The 27,406-nt window shown below is 54.0% G+C and overlaps 1 protein-coding gene across 1 annotated transcript; it reads right to left on the bottom strand.

Annotated features, from left to right (window-relative positions):
• Positions 1-26,980, bottom strand: LOC144946919 (dual specificity tyrosine-phosphorylation-regulated kinase 4-like). Its single transcript, XM_078875987.1, has 14 exons — positions 26,975-26,980; positions 24,248-24,350; positions 22,780-22,934; positions 14,510-14,646; positions 13,498-13,644; positions 12,369-12,507; positions 11,472-11,547; positions 10,900-11,072; positions 9,457-9,517; positions 8,977-9,094; positions 8,313-8,391; positions 5,700-5,840; positions 323-392; positions 1-17 (listed from the first exon to the last, which is right to left on the bottom strand). Exons 1-14 carry the CDS (start codon positions 26,978-26,980, stop codon positions 1-3), a joined length of 1,422 nt encoding a protein of 473 aa, XP_078732113.1.
• Between the last annotated feature and the right edge of the window lie 426 nt (positions 26,981-27,406).

The raw sequence follows: 27,406 nt of genomic DNA, 5'->3' as shown, positions 1-27,406 counted from the left end.
TCAGCGCCAGCGGGCACCTGAAGAGTCGCCGGTGGCATACAGGGGTGCTGTCCTGGAATTGGCCATGACCGCATACCCTGAGACGGAGCCTGACCTATTGGAACCCCTTATTTTGGGCAAAATGCTGGAGCTGTCGAGAGATTTGGAGATCCCTATGCCGGTGTGCGGCCATGAGAAGTTGACGTCACGGGCTGCTGCGAAGTGTTTGGATGCCCAGTTTAATCTGCGCCGTTGGAAGCAGGTGACAGCGTGGACGGGGGGGCCCATCGTGGAGGGGGGTGCCGTGGGTTGGGATCCCAAGAAGGCGGTCTACGTTCCTGACGGGGGGGGCCCGCAGGAATTGACGGCCGCCTCTGCGCAGTGGCCTGCCCGCGGAGGGCCGGGGCCGCGATCTGCGCCGACGCGGGAGCGTCAGGATGGAGGGAGTCCTGTGCGTCGCAACGACGTCGAGTGTTTTCGCTGCGGTCGCAAAGGCCACTTCGCCAGGGATTGTTGGGCCCGTATCCCGGGGCCACCCCAGCAGGAGGCCTCGACCACAGACGTGCCGCGGAAGGACCCTCCAGGACAGGCAAGTCGGTGCGCACCAGACACCCGGCAAGGCTTGGCACCTCATTCATCACCGTTGCCGCGCGATCCGGTTGTCGTTAACAACGGGAGGCCGCCGAATGGCCTATGTCGCTCGGTAACGCAGTGGCGTAAATTGGCACAGCGGGTTGTTGCGGCCGCTACTGGTTCGTCCACTGTGCCAGGGTCGACGTGCGCATTTTAGTAGACTCCGGTGCGTCCGCGACGATTATATCGGATGTCATTTTCCATTTGTTGGGCATCCCGCCGGACGTAGTGCGCCCGGTTTACGATTCCTGTGTAGCAGCGAACGGGGGAAGTATGGGCATTGTGGGCCAGGTGGACGCCAATATATCCATCGGGGGGGTGTCGGCCTCAGGAACTGTGTTGATTTCGAGGTCCCTTGCGGTTCCGTGTTTGTTGGGGACTGATTTTCTAGCCAAAATGCCCATTCTAATAAGAGTTAATCAAAATTGCATTGAATTACCGGGGGGTCGAAAAATTTCATTTTTGCCGTCGCCCTAGGGGCGACCCGCTCCGGTCTGCCAGGTGCAGGTGCTGTCCGAGGTATCTGTTGACATTCCACCTGGTTCACAGATGCTTATCCCCTTGCGATATCGGAAACCGGTGCCTGGTCGGGAAGGAGCGCCTGGGGTTTTGTTATCACCGTCCGCAACCATTACGGGCGGGTCGGCGCTGGTCGGGGCGCAAACTATTATCCGGCCGGACCAGCAGCCGTTTTTTCAGGTGCTCAATGGGAGTACGGAGAATGTTTGCGTGCCGGCCGGAACGGTCGTGGCCCATGCCACGACAGCGTTCACGGCCCATGACGATCTGGGCCACCGGGATGTGGTTGGCGGAGTTTCAGGCCCTACGGGCCAAGATGATCGCTGGGTCGCCGAATTGTGCGGGGAGAATTCATCCCTGACCGGGGAACAGCGATCCGTGCTTCGCGCGCTATTGTTGAGTTATTCCGATGTGTTTAGCTTCGACGATTTGGACTTGGGACGCACCTCCCTGCTTTCCCATCATATTGGCACGGGGGACGCTGCTCCGATTCGGTTGAACTCGCATCGGATGAGCCCGGCGGAGTGAGACCATGTTCGTGGAGCAGTGGATGACATGCTGGCTGCGGACATAATATCTCCGTCTAACAGCCCATGGGGCGCGCCTGTAGTCTTGGTCAAAAAGAAAGACGGCAAATTGCGATTTTGCGTCGATTTCCGCAAATTAAACAAAGTGTCCGTGGCGGATGCGTATCCCCTGCCGCGTATGGATGATTCCCTCGATGCCTTGTCGGGGGCGAAGTTCTTTTCGACGCTGGATCTCTCTTCGGGATTCTGGCAGCTTCCCCTCGATGAGTCCTCGAGGGAAAAGACTGCTTTCCGTACGCCGCAGGGCCTATTTCAATTTAATTGTCTTCCGATGGGGTTGAATGCTGCCCCCGCCACATTTCAGAGGTTGATGGAGCTGGTATTAACGGGGTGGCAGTGGGAGACATGTCTGATATATTTAGACGACATCATCGTCTTTAGCCGCACATTTGACGAACATCTACAGAGACTGGAGGCGGTGTTTGCCAGGATGCGCTCCGTCAATCTGAAATTTAAACCTCAGAAATGTCACCTATTGCAACGATCCGTGCGCTATTTGGGACACATAGTCAGTGCCGACGGGGTTGCCACGGATCCGGAGAAGACGGCGTGCGTCCGCAACTGGCCAACCCCGGCCACGGTGGGGGATGTGTGTCGCTTCTTGGGGTTTGCCTCATATTACCGTAGGTTCGTTCCCAATTTTGCAACGATTGCTAGGCCTCTGCACCTCCTTACGGGTAGAGGACGGAAATTCAGTTGGAGCCCGCCGGAGGAGGCGGCATTTAAGGGCCTGCGTGATCGTTTGGCGACGGCGCCAACATTGGACTATCCCGATTTCGATCACCCTTTCATTCTGGACACAGACGCGAGTGACACGGGCATTGGGGCCGTTCTGTCGCAGTCCAAAGGCGGTGTGGAACGCGTGGTGGCGTACGGTAGCCACGTCTTGTCCCCCGCAGAAACCCGCTACTGCGTCACTCGCCGCGAACTTTTGGCCATTGTCTATTTTCTCCGCCAATTTCGGCCGTATCTCTACGGCCGTTCGTTTATTGTGCGCACGGATCATGCGGCTTTACAATATGTTCTGAAGGTAGACCAACCATCTGGCCAACTGGCACGATGGTTGGACACTCTGTAGGAGTTTTCCTTCCATATTCAGCATCAGAAGGGGGCGCGTCACGCAAATGCGGACGCGCTCTCCAGGTTACTGCAAGGATCCCCTTGCGCTTGCGCGTCAGGTACGCATAGGTGTACGCCGACTCAGCAGCCCCCTCGGCCTATTGCGTTAGCGGTCGAGGTGCCTGAGGCTCCAGTGTGCCTGGGACCGGCCGATGGGGTTCTGAACCTTCCACGAGCAGTGTGGATTCGTGAACAAATGCTTGACGACTCGTTGGGGACTCTGTGGAGTCTGGCTGCAAAGGGAGGGGGGGGACTGGTTTCCGGAGGGACGCCGGGGGCCGCTCTCCGCGACGGACTGCTGATGTGGAGGGAGGGGTTACATGATCGCTGGCGTCTTGTTGTACCGTCGTCGTTACGGTACGAATTGATTAGGACTCTGCATTGCGACACGCTATTACACCTGGGGGTGCAGAAAACCTTGTTGATGTTGCAGCGAGACTACTTCTGGCACGGCATGACGACGGATGTCGTCGGGCACGTTCGCGCGTGTCCCAAGTGTGCCCGGCGGAAGCCGCCTAAACACCCATATGTGCCGCCGGTACAGTCTATACAGGTGTCTCGAGTTAACGAGTTGGTGGCGTTGGATATTTTGGGACCCTTCCCGCCATCTGCTAAGGGTAATAAATACTTGCTAGTTGGAGTGGAGTATCTCTCCCGCTGGCCGATGGCCTTGCCCCTGCCCGACCAGTCGGCGGCGTCCATTACGGACGCCTTTCTATTTGGATATGTCATGGACAAGGGGGCGCCGGAGAGGCTGCTCACGGATCAGGGCCGGAATTTTTCTTCTAAATTGTTGGGGGAGGTGTGCGCTGCTCTGGGGACCAAAAAGATCCGGACATCCCCCTACCACCCGCAGACGGATGGCATGGTGGAACGACTAAATCGGACGCTGTCAGCCATGCTGTGTCACACGGTTAATGAGAAGCAAGCTGACTGGGATTTGCACATCCCTGGGGTACTCTCGGCATACCGGATGACGCCTCACGCGTCCACAGGATATTCTCCGTTTTTTCTCATGTACGGTCGCGAAAACGTGCCGCCAATGGATGTGCAGTTGGGAACGGGAGTGAGAGGGCCTATTAAGCCTCTCCCCGATTACATTCAGGACGCCGTTCGCCACGTCGCTGAGGCGCGGGAGGGGGCCCGATTGGCTACTGCCAAAACCCAGGCCCGAAACGAACGTTGCGCTCGACGCTCGAAGGGGAAGTGCCCCTGGAAGGTGGGGGACATGGTTTGGCTGCATTGCCCGCAGGTGCGAGCAGGAACCTCCCCTAAATTGCATAAACCATGGCAGGGGCCTGTTAGGCTCATTGAGGTTCCTAACCCGCAGTTCGCGCACGTTCGGTTCGGATCTCAGCGCTGGTAAGTCCATACGTCTCGGTTGAAACCATACGTGGCCCCTCGGACGGATGCGTCATCTCCTGATGTTGCCTTGCCGGTGTCTGTTGCTGCCGACGCACCCTTGCCTGTGCCTGTTGACCCTGCAAGAGCGCCTGTCGTGCCTTCTACAGACGAACTGGCCGTGACACTGCAGGAGGCAGCGGACTCTGCTCTGGGTGGGCCTACCACGGCTGCGGGGACACCTGACCCCGCCGCCCCTCCAACCCCACCACAGACACGGTTGCGGGACGTCCCGGACTCGGGTCCTTCAGGGGAATGGGACCTTGGCGTTGACGGGCCTCCAATAGCGACAGGGGGTTTTGACCCTGTCGCTCCTAAAACCCCGTCGCGTTCTCGGTCTGCAGGGGGGCCGCCGCTCGTCCGGGACGGGCCGGCGACCCGCACACGTTCAAAATCTTTATTTTCCTTGATTGTTGTTCTTGTTCTTGTTGTTATTGTTATTATTGTTGTATTCTCCATTGTCCGGTCACGGCTGATGGTTGTTGGTCGCTCGCATTACTTGTTCTGTTTCAGCCGAGGACGGCTGGAATTTTCTCGACGGGGGAGGGTGGTGTAATGCGAGCGTAAACGGGCTCGCGGGATGTGACGTAACAGGTGGGAGGAGTTAGGGTCACGTGGGGAGAGAGAGAGATTTTAAGGACAGGAACCGGAAGGGCTGGGGGAGAGTTTGAGAATAAAGACAGGAGGAGGCCACGCAGGGCAGGAGAAGGAAAGTGGCGTGATCGCCACAGGGTTGGGACTCGGCACCGTTGGCCAGCGGTGTCCGGGCACGGAGGCGACGGAGAGCCAGCAGCGGGGCTGCATAGTGAGCAGCCGTGGGGCTGTAGGTCGGAGGCAGAGAGGCTGAGTAACGAGCCAGCAGCGGGGCTGCATAGTGAGCCAGCAACAAGTCTGCAGGAGCGACGGCAGCAGTGGGGCTGCCGAGCGGGAGACGGAGGAGACTCTGAGCGAGACGCCGTGCGGGCAAAGTTGTACGAACCAATAAAGGACAACGGAGACAGACCCAGTGCAAGAGTCCTTTATTACATATGTACACATTATTACATTATAACTTTTTCTCATCTCTATCCTAACTCTTCACACGCGCACGTGTGGGTGGTGAGTGCGGGTTGTGAGTACGGGTGGTGAGTGTGGGTGGTGAGTGTAGGTGGTGTGGTGAGTGTGGGTGGTGTGGTGAGTGTGGGTGGTGAGTGTGGGTGGTGTGTGTGGTGAGTGTGGTGTGGTGAGTGTGGGTGGTGAGTGTGGGTGGTGTGGTGAGTGTGGGTGGTGAGTGTGGGTGGTAATTGTGGATGGTGAGTGTGGGTGGTGTGGTGAGTGTGGGTGGTGAGTGTGGATGGTGAGTGTGGGTCCACTCCGCTACTCTGCCGTGGGCCGCCCACCACAGAGCAGCAGGCGGCTGAGGAGCGTGCGGACTGAGCGGACTGAGCGGAGTGAGCGTAGTGAGCGGAGCGCCCTGCCCACACGCGCCAGGGCACCTCGCTCTCTCTCCTCCTCCTCTTCCTCCTTCTCTTTATTCTCCTCCTCTTTATCCTCCTCGTTGTCGTCATCCTCCTCCTGCGTCTCCACCACCTTCACCACCACCTCCGTCCTCTCTCCAAAGGTCTGGGTGAGCGGTCCCGACAACGATAACGACGATGACGATGATGACGATGATGACGATGATGATGATGACGATGATGACAATGGGAGCTTCTCATCCGGCTCCGCTATGTGGAGAGAGAGGCAGCAGCACCACAGCAGCACATCATCGTCATCATTATCATCATCATCATCGTCATCATTGTCATCATCGTCATCATCATCATTGTCATCATCGTCATCATCGTCGTCGTCATTGTCATCATCATCATCATCGTCATCATCGTCATCGTCGTCATCCTCAACGTCATCATCATCAGCGTCATCATCGTCATCGTCATCATCTTCGTCATCGTCATCATCATCTTCATCATCGTCGTCATCGACGTCATCCTCAACGTCATCGACGTCATCCTCAACGTCATCATCATCATCATCGTCGTTATCATCGTCATCGTCGTCATCCTCATCGTCATCATCGTCGTCATCGTCATCATCATCGTCATCATCATCATCGTCATTATCCTCGTCGTCATCATCATCATCATCATCATCGTCGTCGTCATCATCATCGTCATCATCATCATCGTCGTCGTCATCCTCATCATCCTCATCGTCGTCATCCTCATCGTCGTCATCCTCATCGTCGTCATCGTTATCATCGTCATCGTCATCATCAACGTCATCAGACCCACAGAGACCCATACTCATAGAGACCCATATAGACCCACAGACACCCATAGACCCACAGAGACCCATAGACCCACAGAGACCCATAGACCCACAGAGACCCATAGACCCATGTAGACCATTCATAGCAGCAGTCAATTACTCGAAGTGCGTGACGCCGATTCTAAACGTGAAGGGGAAAATCTGGAGGACCCGGAAAAGAATCCACGCGGTGACCACCACGGGGACAGAAAATCAGATTGCAAATATACAGCAGCGGCAGGCATCGTCAGTGTCGGGATCGAGCCCACGACCTCCTGTGTACCAGGCGAGGTAGTTAACATCTCATCAGGGTCGGGATCAAGCCCACGACCTCCTGCGTACCAAACGAGGTGGTTAACATCTCATCAGGGTCTGGATCCAACCGACGACCTCCTGTGTACCAGGTGAGGTGGTTAACATCTCATAATGGTCGGGATCGAACCCACGAACTCCTGTGTACCAGGGGAGGTAGTCAACATCTCACCAGGGTCAGAATTGAACCCACAACCTCCTGCGTACCAGGTGAGGTAGTTAACGTCTCATCAGGGTTGGGATCGAACCCACGATATCCTGCATACCAGGCGAGGTAGTTAACATATCATCAGGGTCGGGATCGAACCCACAACCTTCTGCGTACCAGGCGAGGTAGTTAACATCTCATCAGGGTCGGGATCGAACTCACGACCTCCTGCGTACCAGGCGAGGTACTGAACGTCTCATCTGGGTCGGGATCGAACCCACGACCTCCTGCGTACCAGGCGAGGTAGTTAACGAGATAACGTCTCATCAGGGTTGGGATCAAATACACGACCTCCTGCGTACCAGGCGAGGTAGCTAACGTCTCATCAGGGTCGGGGTCGAACCCACGACCTCCTGCGTACCAGGCGAGGTAGTTAACATCTCTTTAGGGTCGGGATCGAACCCGGGACCTCCTGCATACCAGGCGAGGTAGGTAACATCACATCAGGGTCGGGATCGAACCCACGACCTCCTGGGTACCAGGCGAGGTAGTCAACATCTCATCAGGGTCGGGATCAACCCCACGACCTGCGTACCAGGCGAGGTAGTTAACGTCTCATCAGGGTCGGGATCGAACCCACTACCTCCTGCGTACCAGGCGAGGTACACAGAGAGAGGCTCACCGTGGCGCAGCAGCTGCAGAGCCCTGCACAGGAGTGGTGCCGCCGCTGCTGCTGATGGTGGTGATGGCCCAGCTGGTGGTGTAGGCCCAGCTGGTGGTGGTGGTCCGGATGGTGGTGGTGGTGGCCCGGATGGTGGCAGTGGTGAGGGTGGCCTCGATTGTGGTGGGGGTGGCCTCGCTGGCGGTGGTGGCCGGGGTGGTGGGGGTGGCCTAGCTGGTTGTGGTGGCCCGGATGGTGGCGGTGGTGGTGGCCCGGATGGTGGCGGTGGTAGAGGTGGCCTCGCTGGTGGTGGAGGTGGCCTCGCTGGTGGTGGTGGCCGGGGTGGTGGGGGTGGCCTCACTGGTGGTGGTGGCCGGGGTGGTGGGGGTGGCCTCGCTGGTGGTGGTGGCCGGGGTGGTGGGGGTGGCCTCGCTGGTGGTGGTGGCCGGGTTGGTGGTGGTGGCCCGGATGGTGGCGGTGGTGGCTTCGCTGGTGGTGGGGGTGGCCTTGCTGGTGGTGATGGCCGGGGTGGTGGGGGTGGCCCAGCTGGTGGTGGTGGCCCAATGGTGGCGGTGGTGGTGGCCCGGATGGTGGCGGTGGTGATGGCCCGGATGGTGGCGGTGGTGGCCCGGATGGTGATGGGGGTGGCCCTGCTGGTGGTGGCCCGGGTGGTGGTGGTGGTGGTTTGGAGCCAGCTGTGAGCCAGCGCCTGCTCAGGCGTCATCCGGAGATTCGGATCCCATCTATTGGGAGACGCACGGGGAGGGAGGGAAGTGTGGGGGGGAGACGCACACGTGGTAAGAGGGGCATGGTGAGATGATTTGACAGGGTGGGAGGTGGGGGGAGAGTGGGGAGATGGCGGCGTGGGGGGGGAGAGATGGAGAAAGTGGGAGGGAGTGGCTGTGGAAAGTGAGTGGGTGGCAGAGCTGTCAACCCGTACCGTTTATTCGATATTCTTGTACAGGGTAATTGAGTTTTCAGGTCCGTACGGAGTGCAGCCGTTTCAATTCTGGGTAACAACAATAATTTGTGTCTATTTGTTTGTGTTTGTCCCTTGTGATGGGACTTTGCAGGATAAACGTTGAGATTTATAAGGGTCATGGGGTGACCAATAAAGGTCTGAATTGGGTCTGTAGTAAGATAGGGCACTGATAAAGGGTTGACAGGTATGGGGTGATGAGTGGGGATGAGTGAGTGGGGATGAGTGAATGGGTATGAGTGAGTGGGGATGAGTGAGTGGGGTTCAGTGAGTGGGGCTGAGTGAGTGGGGGTGCATGGGGGCGTGTCGGGGTGGGTGAGGGTGAGCGAGGGGTGAGTGTGGTTCGTACTGCAGGCAGCGGCTGACGAAGTCCACCAGCTGAGGGTGGTGACCCTGCAGCGCGCAGTGCAGGGGGAGGCTTCCCGGTGGCCGCTGCTTGGACACGTTGTATGGGAGGCCCTCAGAGTCTGCAGAGACAGAAAGACGCATGCAGAGTCACCAACCACCACGTCGCCCACATACCAACTCACCCACTCACCTACCAACCCACTATGTCACTCACTCACCCACCCCCTCACCTACCTACTCACCTACCCAACCACTCACCCGACCGCTCACTCACACACCCACCTATGCTTCCTAGCGACTGCTACAGAGAGCCCCAAACCCCACCCCACCTCCCACCTCCGGGATATTCAGAGACCCTCCCCAGCCCCCCCCCCCCCCCCCCCCACAAAAGAACCCTATAAGAGCCTCCCTGCCACCCACCAACTAACAAAACGGAATGGGTTACGTCGCTGGCGCCAGCCTGCCCGAGCCTTCGACTCACCAAAGTAAAGTGTCCTGTTTGGGGCTTCGTCCACCATCTTTTTCGGGGGCATGCCCAGGATCTGCGCACGGTTTCGGACGAAGAGAAAAGGAGGAGGGGGGGGTGTAGCCTCAGCGGGCCCATTGGACAGGGGCGGTTTCTTCATTAGGGCGATTGGGCGACGCACCACCAATGTGTGAAAGGGACTTTTTCAATCACATTAACAATCTCATTCAACCACAGAGCTATGCTAGCCGTTACTGTGCCTCTGGATATAGTCCAATCAGCGTCATGTCACGTTCTGTGGAGTACCGCCTCTTTTTGGGCGAATTCACTCCGGCTGAGAATCGCCCCGTGTGGTCCCATAGACTTACATTCAAAGATGTTTTTTTTCGAAGGGCGGGCGCTGCAATGCATTCTCTATGGCTTCCGGGAGGGCTCGCACTAACGTGCTTACGTCATCATACGTAAGCACGTTTCAGTCAACAAAATTATTTGTCGCCACCTAGTGGAATCTTTAATAAAAGAAACTGAGTGGATTGTAATAATAGTAAGTATAGAAACAAACAAGATGTATTGTAAGAGTCACTTTATTTTTCATTAATATTAAAGAAGTGAAGTTGCCTTTACATGCTTAAGCTGTTAATTTATCCATTGCATGGGTGGACCTTATCCTTATCAATCATCCAGACATTTGCCCCCCCTGAGAGATTTTGCAGGAGCCGCCACTGCCATTGGGGCAAGTGCTGTCTGTCAGCGGTGAGTAGTGGCGGAGGCAGCGCCTGTCGAGGCCGGAACTGTGTACATAGACAACAATCCCCTCTTCCCCTCCTTGTCTTAGCCTTTTCCGATTTCTGGGGCAAGTGCTGTTTAATCACAAGCAGCACCTATGAAGGCCGCACAGTGTACAAAGACAACAATCCCCTCCCCACATTATCCTCATCTCATTGCTGGGGCAAGTGCTGTTTGTCGCGAGCAGCACCTACGAAGGCCAGCACTGTGTACAAAGACAACAATCCCCCCTTCCCCGTATTAGCGCCATCTCATTGCTGGGGCAAGTGCTGTTTAATCACAAGCAGCACCTATGAAGGCCAGCACTGTGTACAAAGACAGCAATCCCCCCTCCCCATATTAGCCTCATCTCATTGCTGGGACAAGTGCTGGTAGCAGCGAGCAGCACCTTTGAAGGCCGGAATGGCACACGAGGGGGTTGGTGCCCAGCACCACGCCCGGCCACCTTTGTCTCCTCACTGGCTTTTGTGGCCGTGAGAGGGAATCAAACTCTATGAGTATGGGTCTCTGTGGGTCTGTATGGGTCTCTATGAGTATGGGTCTCTGTGCAGACCAAGAGACCCATACCCATAGAGACCTGCCTGCCCACCCACCATACCCACCGTACCCACCCACCATACACACCCACCATACCCACCCACTATACCCACCGTACCCACCCACAGCCCGTACCTCGATGCAGCAGGGCAGGTGTTCTTCGTAGGCCCGTGAATCAAAGAGATCCTTGCCGGTGGCCATCTCGGCCACGGTGCAGCCCAGGGCCCACATGTCCACAGCGCAGGTGACATGGTAGCCCAGCAGCAGCTCAGGGGCCACGTAGGGCACCGTCCCGCCCACGGTTTGGGCTGCACAGCAACAACAACAACGACGATGAATATGAAGTAGTCCCTCCATCAACAGCGACGTGGGTTGAACAGGTTTTTTTTCGGTCGGTCAAACGCGTAGTCGGCTTCTGCGACCGATATTTCACGGCGTAGGCGAGTTTTCAGGTTGGACCGCGTACTCTGGCTGCCCGCCTGATGATGATGCTCGTCTGCAAGCGCTCGAATTGTAAACGTCGTAGTGGGTTTACATCTCCAGCACACCGATTAGTGCTGTGCAAGTGGCGAATTGGAGCGTCCTGTTTACGTGACGCTCAACCTCACTGAGTGGCTGCGTCGGATGGCGGTGGGTTTGACGGCGCAATGTTTACATTGACGCGAGCTAACCCTAAAAAAAAACTCCACGCACGCGAAGCCACTCACTTTCATACTTCAGGTAGAAGCTGCACCCGAAGTCGGTGACCCTCACTTTGCCGGCCGCGGTTAGCAGAATATTGTCCTGGACAAAGGGGAGACAGATAAGGAATTCCACGCTCTGAGGTTATGGCGATAGTGTCAAACCAGCAGTGGGTCGATCACGCAAAGTGACGCATTTACACCCACATGGGCAGCCCCCCCCCCCCGACTTGTGACACGAGCTATGTGCCTAAGACCCATTCAAAGTAGTTTTAATAAACTACTAATAAACTACTAAACCCATTTGTTTAATTTTACTACCAGGGTGTGAGGCCCCGCTGAGCTGCTGTGTAGCTATTTTATCGGAAACGACCTGGCCATCACATAATGATAGCTCAACGAAGTGGGCTGATATCATCATCAGCACGTGGAAATGTTACAACAGCAGTCAAATACTCTAAACGCATGGTGATGTTGATTATGAACGTGGAGGGAAAAACCGGAGGACCCGGAGAAAAATCCACGCGACCACCACAGGGAGAGAGAGATGTAGACTCAAAATATACAGCAGGCGTCAGGGTCAGGATCAAACCCACGACCCCCTGTATACCAGGCGAGGTAGTTTACATCTCCTGCTACCTCCTCCATCTGGTAAGGAGGAGGTGGCAGAGTCACAGTAGAGAGACGGAGCCAGCGCATTGACCTGCAATCAACTGTGGCCAGCCTGCCTCTGCGGTACAAGTGTCCACCTCGTCCCGGATTGTCTTCACCGGAGGTACGGTGACCCCACCACTACCACCACCTCCCTCCAGATGGACGGAGCCAGCGCATCGACCCCGCGATCAACAGTGGCCGGGCTGCCTCCACGCCAGCTAACCAAGCGCCCCGATGAGAGGGCGCGACCACCGCGCCCGCTCCGCTCACCGGCTTGATGTCCCCGTGGACGATGCCCAGCACCTTGGCGTACAACAGGAAGTCGAGAATGGCCCTGGTGTACTCCCTCAACCGCCTCAAGTAGATTCGCCCGATGCTCCCTTTGCTCATGACGTCGTAGAGGCTCTTCCTGGCACGACAACAACGCCGACGTTAAAATCCCTTTCCCGTTCCGATGACGTCCGCAGGGCGCCCCACGACCCGGACCCCAAACTGACTTTAGTTTTGGGGGGGAGGTAATGAAACGCCTCGTTGCTCCGCGGTATTCATCCGCGGCCTCGCCGCGCCGCACTACTTGCGCCGAGGGAACTAACGTGCACAAAACATTGCCGCGCGTTTAATATTTTATGATAATAATTTCATTATTATGATTTTATTATAATTTTACCATGATTATGTTATTATTATCAAAATAGAATTTAAATTAAGTAATGTATTCGATTAAATTAATTTACTTAACGAGGCGAAACATATTTTTGATGAATTGTTAACTACCTTTAAACTCATTAAATAAACTGCAAAAGAAGTTAATTATGAAAGTTATTCAATAAAGCTATTGGGGAACAAATTAGAAAATGTATCCCCCCCCCCACTTTGCGCAAGAGCACAGAAGTGTGGTCACCACATCTGTGTTTCTATATAAAAAACGAAACAGGTAGAATTCTGCACAAAATCTGGCTGTCGCCTGATGAAGCTAATTGTAAGTACAGGTGACACGTCATACTCCAACACACTGTTGTGCTGTACCATTATATTACACTATACACTACACTATACACTACACTACTTAACACTACATTGTACACTACACACTAGTGCTGTACTAGTAACAAATTGGCACGTTCTCTTTGCGTGACAACCCTTACTAGTTGGCTGTGGCGGATGGTGGCGGGTTTAATGACACAACATTTATATATTTACGCAATCTAACCAAAAATACCTCTATTATGGATGATATTGGTCGCGAAAGCCCTGCGTGTAAAACTCAATAAATAAATGTGGTAAATCTAGTTGCTTGATCAAATATTAAATAAATATTCATTCCGAAATAAATCAACTATCGAACGGAGCAATGGACACGCGCGCACACGTGGGTGGTGGGGGGGGGAGGTTCGCGTACTTCAAGAGCTCGACGACGAGGCAATTGTGTCCGCGGAATTCGAACGTATCCAGGACCCGGATGACTCCATAGCGCTCATCGCTGTCCTTGCCCTGCAGCTCCTTGGCCACCTCCAGCTCCGTCCTCTGGCGGGCCGCTGTCGAGGAGCTGCGCAGTGGGAGGGGGAAGGCCATGAAATCAATGGTGACTCTGTGTGGGTGTCTCTTTAGGTGACTCTGTGGGGATCTCTTTCGGTGTCTCCGTGGGGGTCTTTGTGGGGGTCTCTGTGGGGGTCTCTGTGGGGGTCTCTGTGGGGGTCTCTGTGGGGGTCTCTGTGGGAGTCTCTGTGGGTGACTGTAGGGGTCTCTGTGGGTGACTTTGTGGGGGTCTTTGTGGGTATCTCGGTGGGTGACTCTGTGGGTGACTCTGTGGGTGACTCTGTGAGTGACTGTGGGGGTCTGTGTGGGAGTCTCGGCAGGGGTCTCTGTGGGGTCTCTGTGGGTGACTCTGTGGGTTACTCTGTGGGTTGCTATGTGTCTGGGTGTTTCTGTGGGCCTCTGTGGGTCTCTAAGTGTATGGGTGTCTCTGTGGGTCTCTAAGGTCTCTATTAATTTGGGTGTCTCTTGGGTCTCTAAGGGTCTGGGTGTCTCTGTGGGTCTCTAAGGGTCTGGGTGTCTATGTGGGTGTCTCTTTGGGTCTCTTAGGGTCTGGGTGTCTCTGTGGGTCTCTGTGGGCGTCTCTGTTGGTTACTCTGTGGGTTACTCTGTGGGTCTCTGGGTCTGGATGTTTCTGTGGGCCTCTGTGGGCCTCTCTGGGTCTCTAAGGGTCTGGGTGCCTCCGTGGGTGTCTAAGGGTCTGGGTGTCTCTGTGGGTCTCTGTGGGTCTCTATGGGTCTGTTTATAGTGAGCAGAAGTCTTACGCCAGTTGGTATATTGTCAGCGAGTCCATAGTGTCAGTTTCATGGCGGTGCCTCCAATCATTTGATTATTATTTTCCGAGAGCGCGGGCCGCCGTGGAAGGCCATCCGACTCACCACAAGGGCAGCGACAGCATCTTGACGGCCACGAGCGTTTTGGTTTTGTGGTCGAGGCACTGCAGCACCAGGCCCTGGCCTCCCTCGCTGATCAACTTCTGCACCTCATAGCGGTAGTGGAGCTGTTCCTTGCGGACCTAGGAGGCGGAGGAGGCAGAGGCCTGTAGTCAGAGTCATAGCAATCGGAGCGTCTCACGCTCGGTAGTGGCAGCAGCAGTCGGGGCTTCCACGACCGCCATTATCCACCACTGAGGTTTACTTTTGCTTGGGTGTTAGATCGCGGAAAGGTATAAATGTTTCGTTAAACTACCGAATGCTTGCCTTAAAGCTTTCGTGACTGCAGGAATTCATATTCTTGGGTCTTTCGGTAAAGTCACGTAGATAGGTTAAAAGAAAATTATTAAAAATACCAGAAAACTACGTTTCAATCGCAACGCAAGCGGTCATCTTCCTGTTATTTTTATTTTATTTGAACCTATCTACGTGACTTTACCGAAAGACCCAAGAATACCGAATGCCGTTAAAACTTGGGGGAGTTGTTCGCCTTTTTGCGTTTATCCATCTAACACTGGGTAGTGAGACACTGGTGGTGAGACACTGGTGGTGAGACACTGGTGGTGAGACACTGGTGGTGAGACACTGGTGGTGAGACACTGGTGGTGAGGTACTGGTGGTGAGGCACTGGTGGTGAGGCACTGGGGGTGAGGCACTGGTGGTGAGGCACTGGTGGTGATGCACTGGTGGTGATGCACAGGTTGTGAGACACAGGTATTGAGACTGGGCCCTAAAGAAGGCTGCTCTCTCTGGTGTAGACCAATCAGTTTCAAAGGCAATGCCACATATTATCAGAGCATGTTTTTGCTTGCATGTGTAGTAAGGTTCCCGGAGACTTGACAACGTAGTTGGAGGCACACGCTTGTTTATTAACACCAGCGAGTAACAGGCAACTTACAGTACTTGAAGGGGTATCGGCCCCTTCACCCGTCTACGCTACGGAACACAACAGCCTGACTCACAGCTAGCTTACAGCTAGGTTACGGCACCCGGAATACCCAGTCCAGTTCTTAGAAGAGCGTCGGTTCTGGGCTCTTAGGGCCACGCCGCCGGCTTGCCTGGTCGGCCCTGAAAAGGGCAGCGATCCCAGGGAGTTCCAGGGCCTGTCTAGCTGGTCTTCTTTCTTCACTGGTTACAGCTTAACACTAGACCCCGAGCCGTCCGGCTCGCCACCTTAAATAGCCATCCCCCCTTGAGGGGTGGGGCTGTGGGGGATCCCAGCTCCGCAATAGCCCCCCAGGATAACAACGCGGACGTCGCAGTAAACACCGTCTTCGCGTACCGATGTAGCCACGCCCATTGTGTTTGTTTGCCATCCGCGGCAAGTCTAAATCCGGCCGTCTACAACGGCTACAACGGCTCTACATCACCCCCCCCTGTACAGCTCGCAGCCGTCCCGGCTGCAACAAAATGGCAATAAAGATGCATCCACCCTTTTGAACCCGTGTGTGCCTCACAAATTTTTAACAACAACAACAAGAAGAACAAACCAACACGACGCACCCTGACCGAATAAATACCCCATCCTGTAAAAACAACATATATACAAGAACCGAGGGCGGTCACCCGCAAGGGTCGCGTTGGCGGCCAGCCTCACAAAAGTCTACGCGTTCTGGCGCGCGTCCTTGCAGCGGGGCCGTCACAAGGGACCCCTCTGGTTAGGCCAGTGGCGGTTGTTAGCAGTCCGGGTGTGAGGGTGTCCGGCTCCGCTGCAGAGCGACCCCCGACCCCCCCAGGAGGGGTTGGCGGTCGTGAGCGTGTCACTCCTGGTGCGCCTGGAGGTGGAACAGACGGTGTTAAGTCAGGTGACAGCAGAGAAGTCGTACTCCGGGAGTCGGTGGACCCCTCACATGATTGGCCACGCGTGTGTGAAGTATGAACATGGGGCGCAACGAACGGTTTTAACCTGGAGGGGTGCACAAACCACCGACGTTTCCCCCATCGGATACGCACACATTGTGGGCACAAAACCTGCACCACCTCCACGGGCCCCCGCCACGGCCGCACCAGTTTAGACGAGGTTGCTAGCGGGACTTGGGGACAGTGCAACCACGCCTGGTCACCCGGCTTCCACTGAAGCACGTGCACCCGACCCAGCCTGAGCCTCTCATTCGCCTTCTGGCGGAGTTCAGAGTTCTGCATGGCCGCCTCCCACGCCTCTGTCAATTTAGCGACGTTGAATTTCACATGTTCGGCCAATTTGGATTTACTATGCGGCGTGGCGATCCGCAGCTGAGTCGGAACAGGTGGGTTAGGCTCCCGGCCATACATTAGGAAAAAGGGCGAAAACCCGGTCGCCGCATGGGGAGCCATCCTGTATGCTGCCAGAACCCCCGGGATATGAAGGTCCCAATCGGTCTGGGATTCAGACACCTGCTGGGACAGCATGGACGTGATGGTCCGATGCAGCCGCTCCACCATTCCATCCGTTTGCGGATGATATGGGGAGGTGCGAATCTTTTTCATTCCCAGGAGCTCGCACACCTCGTGGAGAAGCTTCCCCGAAAACTTTTTACCCTGATCGGTCAGCAGCCGCTCCGGAGCACCTTTGTCGAGGACATAGCCTTGGACAAAGGCCTCCACGATGGCTGCTGCTGACTGATTGGCAAGGGGCCAGGCCATAGGCCATCTCGTAAAATATTCTACCCCGGTTAACAGGTATCTATTCCCCCTTGGCGTAGCGGGGAATGGGCCCAGAATATCTAGTGCGACGAGCTCGTTAACTCGGGAAACTTTTACGGACTGTAAGGGTGGGTTAGACCCCTTCGCTGGTGGCTTCCTTTGCGCGCACTGGGTGCATGACCCCAACAGGTCCTCCACATCCTTTGCCATGCCCGGCCATGAAAAATCTAGTTGGAGTGTGGCAAGGGTTTTGTGGGTCCCTAAGTGGAGGAGTTGCTCGTGCGCAGCCCACACGACGCTCCCCCGCAACGCAGAAGGCACCACCAGCCGGTGTCGACGGGATTTGCCGTCCCAGTGCATGAGAAGGCCCTGGACCAACCCTCAGAAGTCGACATTTTCACCCCCCCGCACGATTCCCCCGACGCGACGGCGCAAAGCGAGGAGGGAGGTGTCCTCCATTTGGAGGCGCCCCCACTCCGCAACCGACAACCCCAGCAAGGAATCCCTCCCTTCTTTCTCGATAGGACCGGCAACGAAAAGCCCATCGGCGGCGGCTGCTTAAACCGAATTAGAGCTGACATTCGGAGGTCTGCAACGCCCCGAACCCAGCAGGCAAGCGCACTCAGAGGTGGGTGGTAACTGGGACAGAGCGTCCGCATTGGTGTGGCGAGTGCCCTTACGATAGGTAGTCGCAAAATCGAAATCCTGAAGGATTTCCAACCATCGAGACAATTGTCCCGATGGCTGTTGAACCCGCAAAGCATACTGCAGCGCCGCATGATCTGTGCGGACGGTGAACCGCCGACCGTACAGATATGGGCGGTATTGTTGAATGAAGTACACGATTGCCAATAGTTCCCTACGGGTAACGCAGTATCTTTGTTCCGCCGGAGACAACACCTGACTGCCGTACGCAACCACATGTTCCACGCCCCCAATAACCTGGGAGAGAACGCCCCCGATGCCCGTGTTGCTTGCGTCTGTATCGAGCAAGAAGGGTTTTGTAAAATCCGGGTAACTCAATGGCGGAGCCCCGACTAGGGCGTCCCGGAGCGAGTGAAAAGCGGCATCTTCCTCCTTACCCCAATGAAATTTGACCCCCTTAGATGTCAAGGCATGTAAGGGTTTCGCAATGGTAGCGAAATCAGCGACAAACCGGCGGTAGTATGATGCGAATCCGATGAAACTCCTGACCTCACCCACCGAGGTGGGAGTTGGCCAGGAGCTAACACATTTCGTTTTGGCGGGATCAGTGGCAAGGCCTGAACGGCCCACAATGTGACCCAAATAGCGCACCAATTCGCGGAGCAAGAAACACTTCTGGGGCTTGAACTTCAAATTAGCAGCCCGCATTTTGAGAAAAACGGCACGCATCCTCTGGAGGTGTTCATCGAATGTTCTACTAAAGACGATGACATCGTCTAGGTAAATCAGACACGAATCCCACTGCAAGCCAGCCAGAACCAATTCCATTAATCGCTGAAAAGTTGCCGGCGCGGAATGTAATCCCATCGGCAAGCGATTAAATTGGAAAAGGCCCTGCGGCGTACGGAAAGCAGTTTTCGGTTTGGATTCGTCATCCAGAGGGAGCTGCCAGAACCCGGACAATAAATCCAATGTGGAGAAGAATCGCGCCCCTGCCAGGGCATCAAGCGATTCGTCCATCCGGGGAAGCAGGTATGCGTCGGCTACAGAAATTTTGTTAAGCCGACGGAAATCCACACAAAAGCGCAATGATCCGTCGTGTTTTTTAACCAGAACGATCGGTGCGCCCCAAGGGCTGGTGGAAGGGGATATGTTATCCGCAGCTAGCATGTCGTCTACAGCCGATTTAACATGCTCCTTTTCGGCGGGACTTAACCGAAATGGATTTTGGCGGATTGCCGCGCTGTCACCCGTGTCAATATGGTGTTTCAACAATTTAGTACAGCCAATATCATATTTATTTAGACTAAAAACGTCTGAAAATTCGCGAAGGAGGACTCGAAGCCTCTCACGCTGTGGACCGGACAGGTCCACCGATCCCGCGCAAAGCGCATCGAGCCACCCCTCATCACGATCCGAATGTGGTAGCGAGGGCGAACCGGCGCTCACCTGAGCAACAACCGGTTCCTCACGAGGCACCGGCGTCGCGTGCGCGAGCACGGTCCCCTGAGGAACCACGGCCGTTCGCGACCCCACATTGAGGACCGCCATGAAGGGGTCCTCGTCCCCTTTGACCACGGTCTTGGCCGCTACCAAGTCGGGTCCGTTGACCCCGGCCCTCGATGGTCCCAACAGAACCCCCCGATCCCTGACGCCCTCCCCAAACGGTCGGCGCAGCCTAAGAGGTACGAGCATTTGAGCTCCCGGCGGTACGCGTACCGTCCTCGCGACCAGCGCCGGTACCGTCGCAAACGCCGCACGGACAGGGGTAGCGGGGGATGACACAAAGGCCATACGTCGCCCCGACGGAAGTGCAATGCATCCTTGGTCGATTAGTATATGAATGGGCATTTTAGCCAAGAAATCCGTCCCCAACAGGCACGGAACCGCCAGCGAGGAGGAGACCAATATCGGGCCGGAAAATGTAATGTCCCCAATACAAATTTGCGCGCGGATCTGTCCGATAATGCCCAACGAACCCCCGTTAGCAGCGTAACATGGGACATCAACAGGGAGCAAGGGACGACTTTGAATGGGGAGAATGTTGTAAATCAAATCAGACACAATAGTCGCCGATGCTCCCGTATCAATCAAGACCCGTACCTCGACCCCATCAATATGTCCCACAACAACCGACGACCCCGACGACGCGGCAACAACACGATGAGCCAACTCGGACCACTGGGTCGGTTGGACCGCACACCCCACGGAGGTACGTTTTGGCGTGACAATGGATAATTTCTGACCCCCGTTAGTTGCGGTGTGTGAGTGAGTGGCAGGTGTGTGTGTGGGCCAACCATGTGGGGTGCCACGACTCGCCGGATTTTGCTGGGGAGACTTGGGTCGAGGCGCGACGTCCTGGCGAGGCGTCGCACCACGCTGCCGAGGAGCCCGGCATCCTGACGCCACATGGCCCTGGAGACCACAGTTGTAGCAGCGCCTGAGTGTTGCTGATGGCTTGGGCTGATCCCGGCGGCTCGGTCCGTCCCGAGCTGGCCGTACTCCGGACCTCCACTCCGTCGGGCGATCCACAACGCAGATGTCTTCCGCTGGGAGGGCGGATGCAGCCACGGTATGGCTGGCCGTCGCTTTGCTGGCCTTCCGACGTTGGGCCAGCAGGTTTGCATGGATGTGCCGGGCGGCCCTCAGCGAACACATTTCCGCGTCGTCCTCAGCCATGACGACGATGTCCAAATCATCGGCCAGCAGCAGTAGCTTCTCCGCGACCATGGCGTCCACCCCATCCTCGTCCATCCGTGGAAAAGCCGTTTTCGCCAGGGCCAGGAGAGCCGTGCAGTACGCCAAGGCCGACTCCTTGGCGCCCCGCTGACGATCGTAAAACAGCTGACGACAGTCCGAGGGGGGTCCATAGACCGCGGCGAGGAGTTGCAGCGCCATTTGCAGCGTGGCGCGCTTCGCCCTTGGTGCCGAGGTGAGAGTGGCGAGGGCATCGCTGTCAAGCATCGCCGGCAGCGCACGCAACGCCTCGTCGTCGGTCCATTTCGCCATCTCTTGATGGGCGAGGAAGCGCCTCTGGAAGCCACCCTAGTCGCCTTCTCCTCCCACTAATTCCTTGAGAGGTGGCAGTTGCTGTTGCAGCGCAGCGTCCGTAGGCGAAAAACGCTCTCCGTCACTCCGTGCAGATTTGGCGGGCTGGGCGCGTGGCATCGGCGGTTGCTGTGGTGACGTTTCGTTGTCCGCCGCTGCCGACGTGGCTTGTGGTTGGTGAGTATCGGCCACGTGACGTAGCCCCGCCTCGCCGTCAGCCTGCACTGTACTTATGGCGGGAACTTCAAACTCAGCGTCCTTGGAAATGGCGGGAAACGGCATCGTATGTTGGCCGCCATCGCTGAGTGCAGCTCCTCCCGCCCCCAGTCGGGTAATCTGTTCCAGTGTGGCGGCTGCAGCATAGAGCAATTATGCCAGTCGAGAGTGGGCCAGCCGCAGTCCTTCAGACGACGGTCCCCACTCGTCTTGACGTTGCGGTGTGGGTGGATTTGGCCCCTGCTGCTCGAGTCTGCCCTCAGCCATTTCTGGCTCAAAGTCAGCCGAGGTTTCCTCCGCCCCCGTCTCTCTGGTACGAGCTGTCCGTCGTGTCTCCATCCTTGTAGAACCACTTCCGACACCAGATGTAGTAAGGTTCCCGGAGACTTGACAACGTAGTTGGAGGCACACGCTTGTTTATTAACACCAGCGAGTAACAGGCAACTTACAGTACTTGAAGGGGTATCGGCCCCTTCACCCGTCTACGCTACGGAACACAACAGCCTGACTCACAGCTAACTTACAGCTAGGTTACGGCACCCGGAATACCCAGTCCGGCTCTTAGAAGAGCGTCGGATCTGGGCTCTTAGGGCCACGCCGCCGGCTTGCCTGGTCGGCCCTGAAAAGGGCAGCGATCCCAGGGAGTTCCAGGGCCTGTCTAGCTGGTCTTCTTTCTTCACTGGTTACAGCTTAACACTAGACCCCGAGCCGTCCGGCTCGCCACCTTAAATAGCCATCCCCCCTTGAGGGGTGGGGCTGTGGGGGATCCCAGCTCCGCAATAGCCCCCCAGGATAACAACGCGGACGTCGCAGTAAACACCGTCTTCACGTACCGATGTAGCCACGCCCATTGTGTTTGTTTGCCATCTGCGGCAAGTCTAAATCCGGCCGTCTACAACGGCTACAACGGCTCTACACATGTTCACCACAAGTACGTGTTTTATTTCCAGAAAGGCTACAGCCTATTGTTACGCTGTTAAACGCCACACCGCTGACCTGCTATGTAGCTCTTCTTTTTCAAAAGCGACCTGGCCATCACAAATCATTGCTCAACGAAGTGGCCTTGTCATTACCACCGTGTGGAAATGTGTAGCAGAAGCCAATTGCTCTAAATGTGTCGTGATGTTGTTTCTAAATGTGGAAGGAGAAAAAACGGAGGACCCGGAGAAAAATCCACGCAACCACGGGGAGAGAGATAGAGACGCAAACTCCAAATATACAGCAGGCGTCAGGGTCGGTATCGAACCCACGACCTCCTGTATACAAGGCGAGGTGGTTAACATCTGGCCACCGCGGCCGACATCGTTGTGAGTGGATTAGCCAAAGTTTGCTGCATACGAAATAACTGCGAAATAACTAACACAGAGACCTAGATCCTGAGAGACCCACAGAGACCCACAGACACCCAGACCAATAAAGACCCACACAGATCCTTAGACACCCACAGAGACCCCCAGAAACCCGCAACACAAAACCTTAACTGACTGTCTGTGTCTGGTGGTGGTGGCAGGTTTAATGATTACACATTTATACTCATGCCTTCTAACCCAATAAAAACTTGTGGGTGTCTAATAGTGTCTCTTTGGGTGCCTCTGTGGGTCTCAATGGGAGTGGGTCTCTGTGGATCTCTGTGGGTGTCTCTTTGGTTCTCTGTGGGTCTCTATGGGTGTCTCTGTGACCCTCACAGGGATGTAGTTGTTGTTATCGTCGTCGTAGCCGTCGTTGTTGCCGCCCCTGGGTTTGTCGACCTCGTCGACAGTGAAGAACCATACTTGTTTCATGGCCGCCAGCTCCAGCTTTTGGCGATGACTCAGCTGAGGCCCAAAGAGATCCAGGATCGCTGCACAAGTGACAACAACAACTTAAACTTTGAACTATTTCTGTTTTGTTTACATGCCAGGTAAGGCCCCCGCTAGAGCTACATCGTCATCATCATCACGTGCAGATTCATCACTCCAATCAGACCCACAGAGAGCCACAGAAACCCATACTCATAAAGAACCATAGAGACCCATACTCATATAGATCCATAGAGACCCACAGAGATACATGCTCATATCGAACCATAAAGACCCACAGAGACCCATACTAAAACTAAACTGTATATACTATTTGGTTCTTTCGGTACAGGCATGACTTTGCCGAAAAAACCAAAGAGTATGGATCCCTGCAGTCACGAAAACTTCAAATCTAGATTAAACTATACGTTTTTTTTTATTTTGGCAGGTAAGGCCCCACCCAAATGGCTGATATCATAATCTTCATCACGTGGAAATATATAGCGGCAGCTAAATACTCTATACCCATGCAACATGGCCGCCATGACATCCCCCATACAACATGGGCATCATGACAACCCCCGTGCAATATCCTGCCATGACAACCCCCATGCAACATGGCCACTATGACAACCCCCATGCAACATGGCCATCATGACATCCTTAATGCAAAATGACCGCAATAAATTTCCCTATGTAACATGGCCGCAGTGACATCCCCCATGCAACATGGCCGCAATAAAGCCTTCCTTGCAACATGGCTGCAGCGACATCCCTCATGCAACATGGCTGCAATATAGTCCACATTGCAACATGGCCACAGTGACATCCCCCATGCAACATGGCCGCAATAAAGTCCCCTTTGCAACATGGCCACAGTGACATCCTTTATGCAACATGGCCGCAATAAAGTCCCCCTTGCAACTTGGCCGTAGTGACATCCCTCATGCCACATGGCTGCAATAAAGTCCCCCATGTAACATGGCCGCAGTGACATCCCCCATGCAACTTGGCCGCAATAAAGTCACCATTGCAACATGGCCGCAGTGACATCCCTCATGCTAATGGTTGCCGTGACATCCCCCATGCAACATGGCTATCATGACATCCCTCATGCAACATGGCTGCCCTAAAGACCCCCATGAATCATGGCCGCTGTAAAATCCTCCACGTAACATGGCCATCGTGATGTACCCCATGCAACATGGCTGCCGTGAAATCCCCCATGCAAAATTGCCACAATGAAGTCCCCTATGCAACATGGCTGCCATAAAATCCCCTAAACAACATGGCCACCGTGAAGTCCCCCATGCAAAATGGCGGTAGTGACTTCCTCCCATTCACCGTGGCCATGTTAGCTCACTGCTGTTCGCACCTCGAGGCGATTTACTGCGGATAGGGCCGGTGCCGGCTGCGGACAGCGCGCCCCACGTGTTGCCAGAGACTCCCTCCCTCCTTCTCGCTCCAGTTTGGCTCGTCTACATGCACATACACACACACAAACAATATTGGAGTAGGCTCCTCTACACACACGAACTTCACATAAACAGTAGGCGTCAGGGTCGAGCCCACGACCTCCTGTTTACCAAGTGAGGTTGTTAACATCTCACCATCGTGGTGCCACACATTAGTGTACAGGCATCAGAAACACTCACTACATCTCGCGGAGGATCGTTCCGCGGTTTGGTTCACAAGTGCGAGTTGTAAGTCGATTTAACACGTAGGCTTTCGCGACCAACATTATTCATAATCAACGTTTTTGGGTTAGATCGCGTTATTTATAAATGTGTCATAACCCTCCACCACCCGACACGGCCGATCAGCAAAAAAATGTCACGTTGACAAAAGACAAAAAGTTCACTGCTTTAGCCCACAGGGGTGTTGAACCATTGAAACCACAACATTTACAATTTTTGAGTACGACGTTTCGCTGGCAATTGCATCCAGCATCATCGGGCAATTCGCCAGAATGGTAAGGCTCTGCTTTTGCTCCCGGTCTTAAATAGAGCAGCAGCAGGGTGACGTCATCATTTAACTCATCAGGTGCAACGATTTGAGGCAGAGGGGGGGGGGTTATTGTAATTATATACTAGATTAGCAATCAGGCAATTGTTACGATGTGAGTTGTAGATTAGTAATCAGTTGTAATGTGTGTTATTGGAATTATATGCTACGTTAGTAATCAGTTAATTAGTATTTGTTTCCCCTATTTAATAATACACTTCCAGGCCGCACTAAGGCTGTAGCTGTCTGAGCGGTTAAAGTTATTTCTGTTTCTCTCAATTTCACATGGATTATTTCATTAGTCTTTGCCAGTAGTAATTAGTTTAACACAACACTTCAAAGTCATCAAAATCAATTGAGTGTCCCTGTTGGCAAGCATGTTCCGCCACTGCCGACAGTTGTGTTTGAGATAGTTTAATATTTCTTTGATGTTCTTTTAGTCTTACACTAATGTTACTCCCCGTCTGTCCAATATAGCATCTGCCACAAACAATTAATCCGATATACACCTTCTGTTGATAATTTAGGTAATAAGTCTTTAGTGCAAGTTACTAGTTTTTGACTTTTGTGTACTGTACCAAATCTTACTGTAATGTTTTGCTTTTGCAAAACACGGGCTAAATTGTCAGTTACTCCTGAGATACATGGTATTTTAATTGTTTTAACAATCTGATCGCTTTCAGCGGTGTTGCTTTGCGATCATGATTTGCCAATTAGTCCTCTGTTAATTTGAGCATTATTGTAGCCATTCTGTCTTAGTGCTTCTTTAACATGTTTAATCTATCTCACTAGACTTTCACCATCTGACACTATTTTAGCCCGATGTATGAGCGTCTTGATAAGAGAGGATTTCTGAGCTGGGTGATGATGCGAATCTGCATTCAGATAGGCATCAGTGTGCGTTTGCTTTCTGTAAACGCTGTGTGTTATTTTACCATTTAGGCCATGTCCAAGTAAAATATCCAGGAACGGGAGTGTGTTATTCACCTCCATTTCCATGGTGAACTGGATGGGCGAGTTTCGTGCATTGAGATGATTTAGAAAATCGTTAAATGTATCTTTACCATGTGGCCAGACAACCAAAGTGTCATCCACATATCTAAACCAAAAGGATGGTTTTAATGTGCTCGACGCAAGTGCTCTCGTTTCAAAGTATTCCATGTACAAATTTGCTATAGCAGGAGAAAAAGGAGAGCCCATTGCTGCTCCTTCCCTTTGTTTAAAGAAATCGCCTCTCCGTAAGAAGAAAGTGTTATTTAAACAATGGTCAGCGAGTTTCGGAATATCTTTTTGGTAAACCTGTATTCTTTACCAGTGTATCAAGTAATTTAAGCGACTCGCTCACTGGAACCTTAGTGAATAGCAAAATCACATCAAAACTCACGAAAATATCATTAGGGTTAAGTGGAAGCGTATTATTAAATAATATACATATTACAGTTCCTTATAGGGGAAACAAATACTAATTAACTGATTACTAACGTAGCATATAATTACAATAACACACATTACAACTGATTACTAATCTAAAACTCACATCGTAACAATTGCCTGATTACTAATCTAGTATATAATTACAATAACCCCCCCTCCGCCTCAAATCGTTGCACCTGATGAGTTAAATTATGACATCACCCTGCTGCTGCTCTATTTAAGACCGGGAGCAAGAGCAAAGCCTCACCATTCTGGCGAATTGCCCGATGATGCTGGATGCAATTATCAGCGAAACGTCGTACTCAAAAATTGTAAATGTTGTGGTTTCATACTTCAACACACCGGTGGGATAAAGCAGTGCACTATTTGTCTTTTGTCAACGTGACACTTTTTTGCTGATTGGCCGTGTCGGGTGGTGGAGGGTTACGACACATTTATAAATAACGCGATCTAACCCAAAAACGTTGATTATGTATTGTAAGTCGAAGTTAAACAAATATATATTTCATGGAAGCTCATTAGTAAGTGCTGATGGTATTTGTAAGTGAGGGTGCTGTTCGTAAGTGAGAGTGATGTTCATAAGTGTGGGTGGTCTTTGTAATTGTGGGTGGTGTTGGTAAGTGCTGGTGCTGTTCGTAAGTCGAGTGTAGGGGCCCATGCGTACATCCATGGTGTTGATGCTCAGAGTGGCTTCTTTCACGCAGCAGTCCCCAAGGTGTCTGTGTGGAAAGCTGTGGGTGGGGGAGGTGGAGATGGTGTAGAGAGTCACAACACGAATTCGCATCCTCACCAATGTCCCACATCTCCCCACCAGGAACCCATCATTCTCACCACGAACCCCTATCCTCACCACGAACTCACAACACGGACTCACATCCTCACCACGAACTCACATGGACTCACATCCTCCCCACGGACCCAACTTCACCACGAACCCACAACACGGACCCACACACTCACCACGAACCCACAACACGGACCCACACACTCACCATGCACTCACACCCTCACCATGGACCCACATCCTCACTACAGAACCATACACTCACCACGAACCCAAAACACGGTCCCACAAACTGACCACGAACCCACAACA

Source organism: Lampetra fluviatilis, chromosome 43 (assembly GCF_964198595.1).
Source record: "Lampetra fluviatilis chromosome 43, kcLamFluv1.1, whole genome shotgun sequence".
Lineage (NCBI taxonomy): Eukaryota > Metazoa > Chordata > Hyperoartia > Petromyzontiformes > Petromyzontidae > Lampetra > Lampetra fluviatilis.
The sequence above is the reverse complement of the archived record's forward strand: the minus strand, read 5'-3'. Positions and strand labels throughout refer to the sequence as shown.

Bases quoted from the DNA above. Each gene is read 5' to 3' on its own strand.
- LOC144946919 (XM_078875987.1), bottom strand. The intron at 11,073-11,471 runs GTGAGTGGCTTC...GTTGCTGTGCAG, and splicing joins CTTCTACCTGAAGTATGAAA to CCCAAACCGTGGGCGGGACG. The intron at 9,095-9,456 runs GTGAGTCGAAGG...CTGTCTCTGCAG, and splicing joins AAACAGGACACTTTACTTTG to ACTCTGAGGGCCTCCCATAC.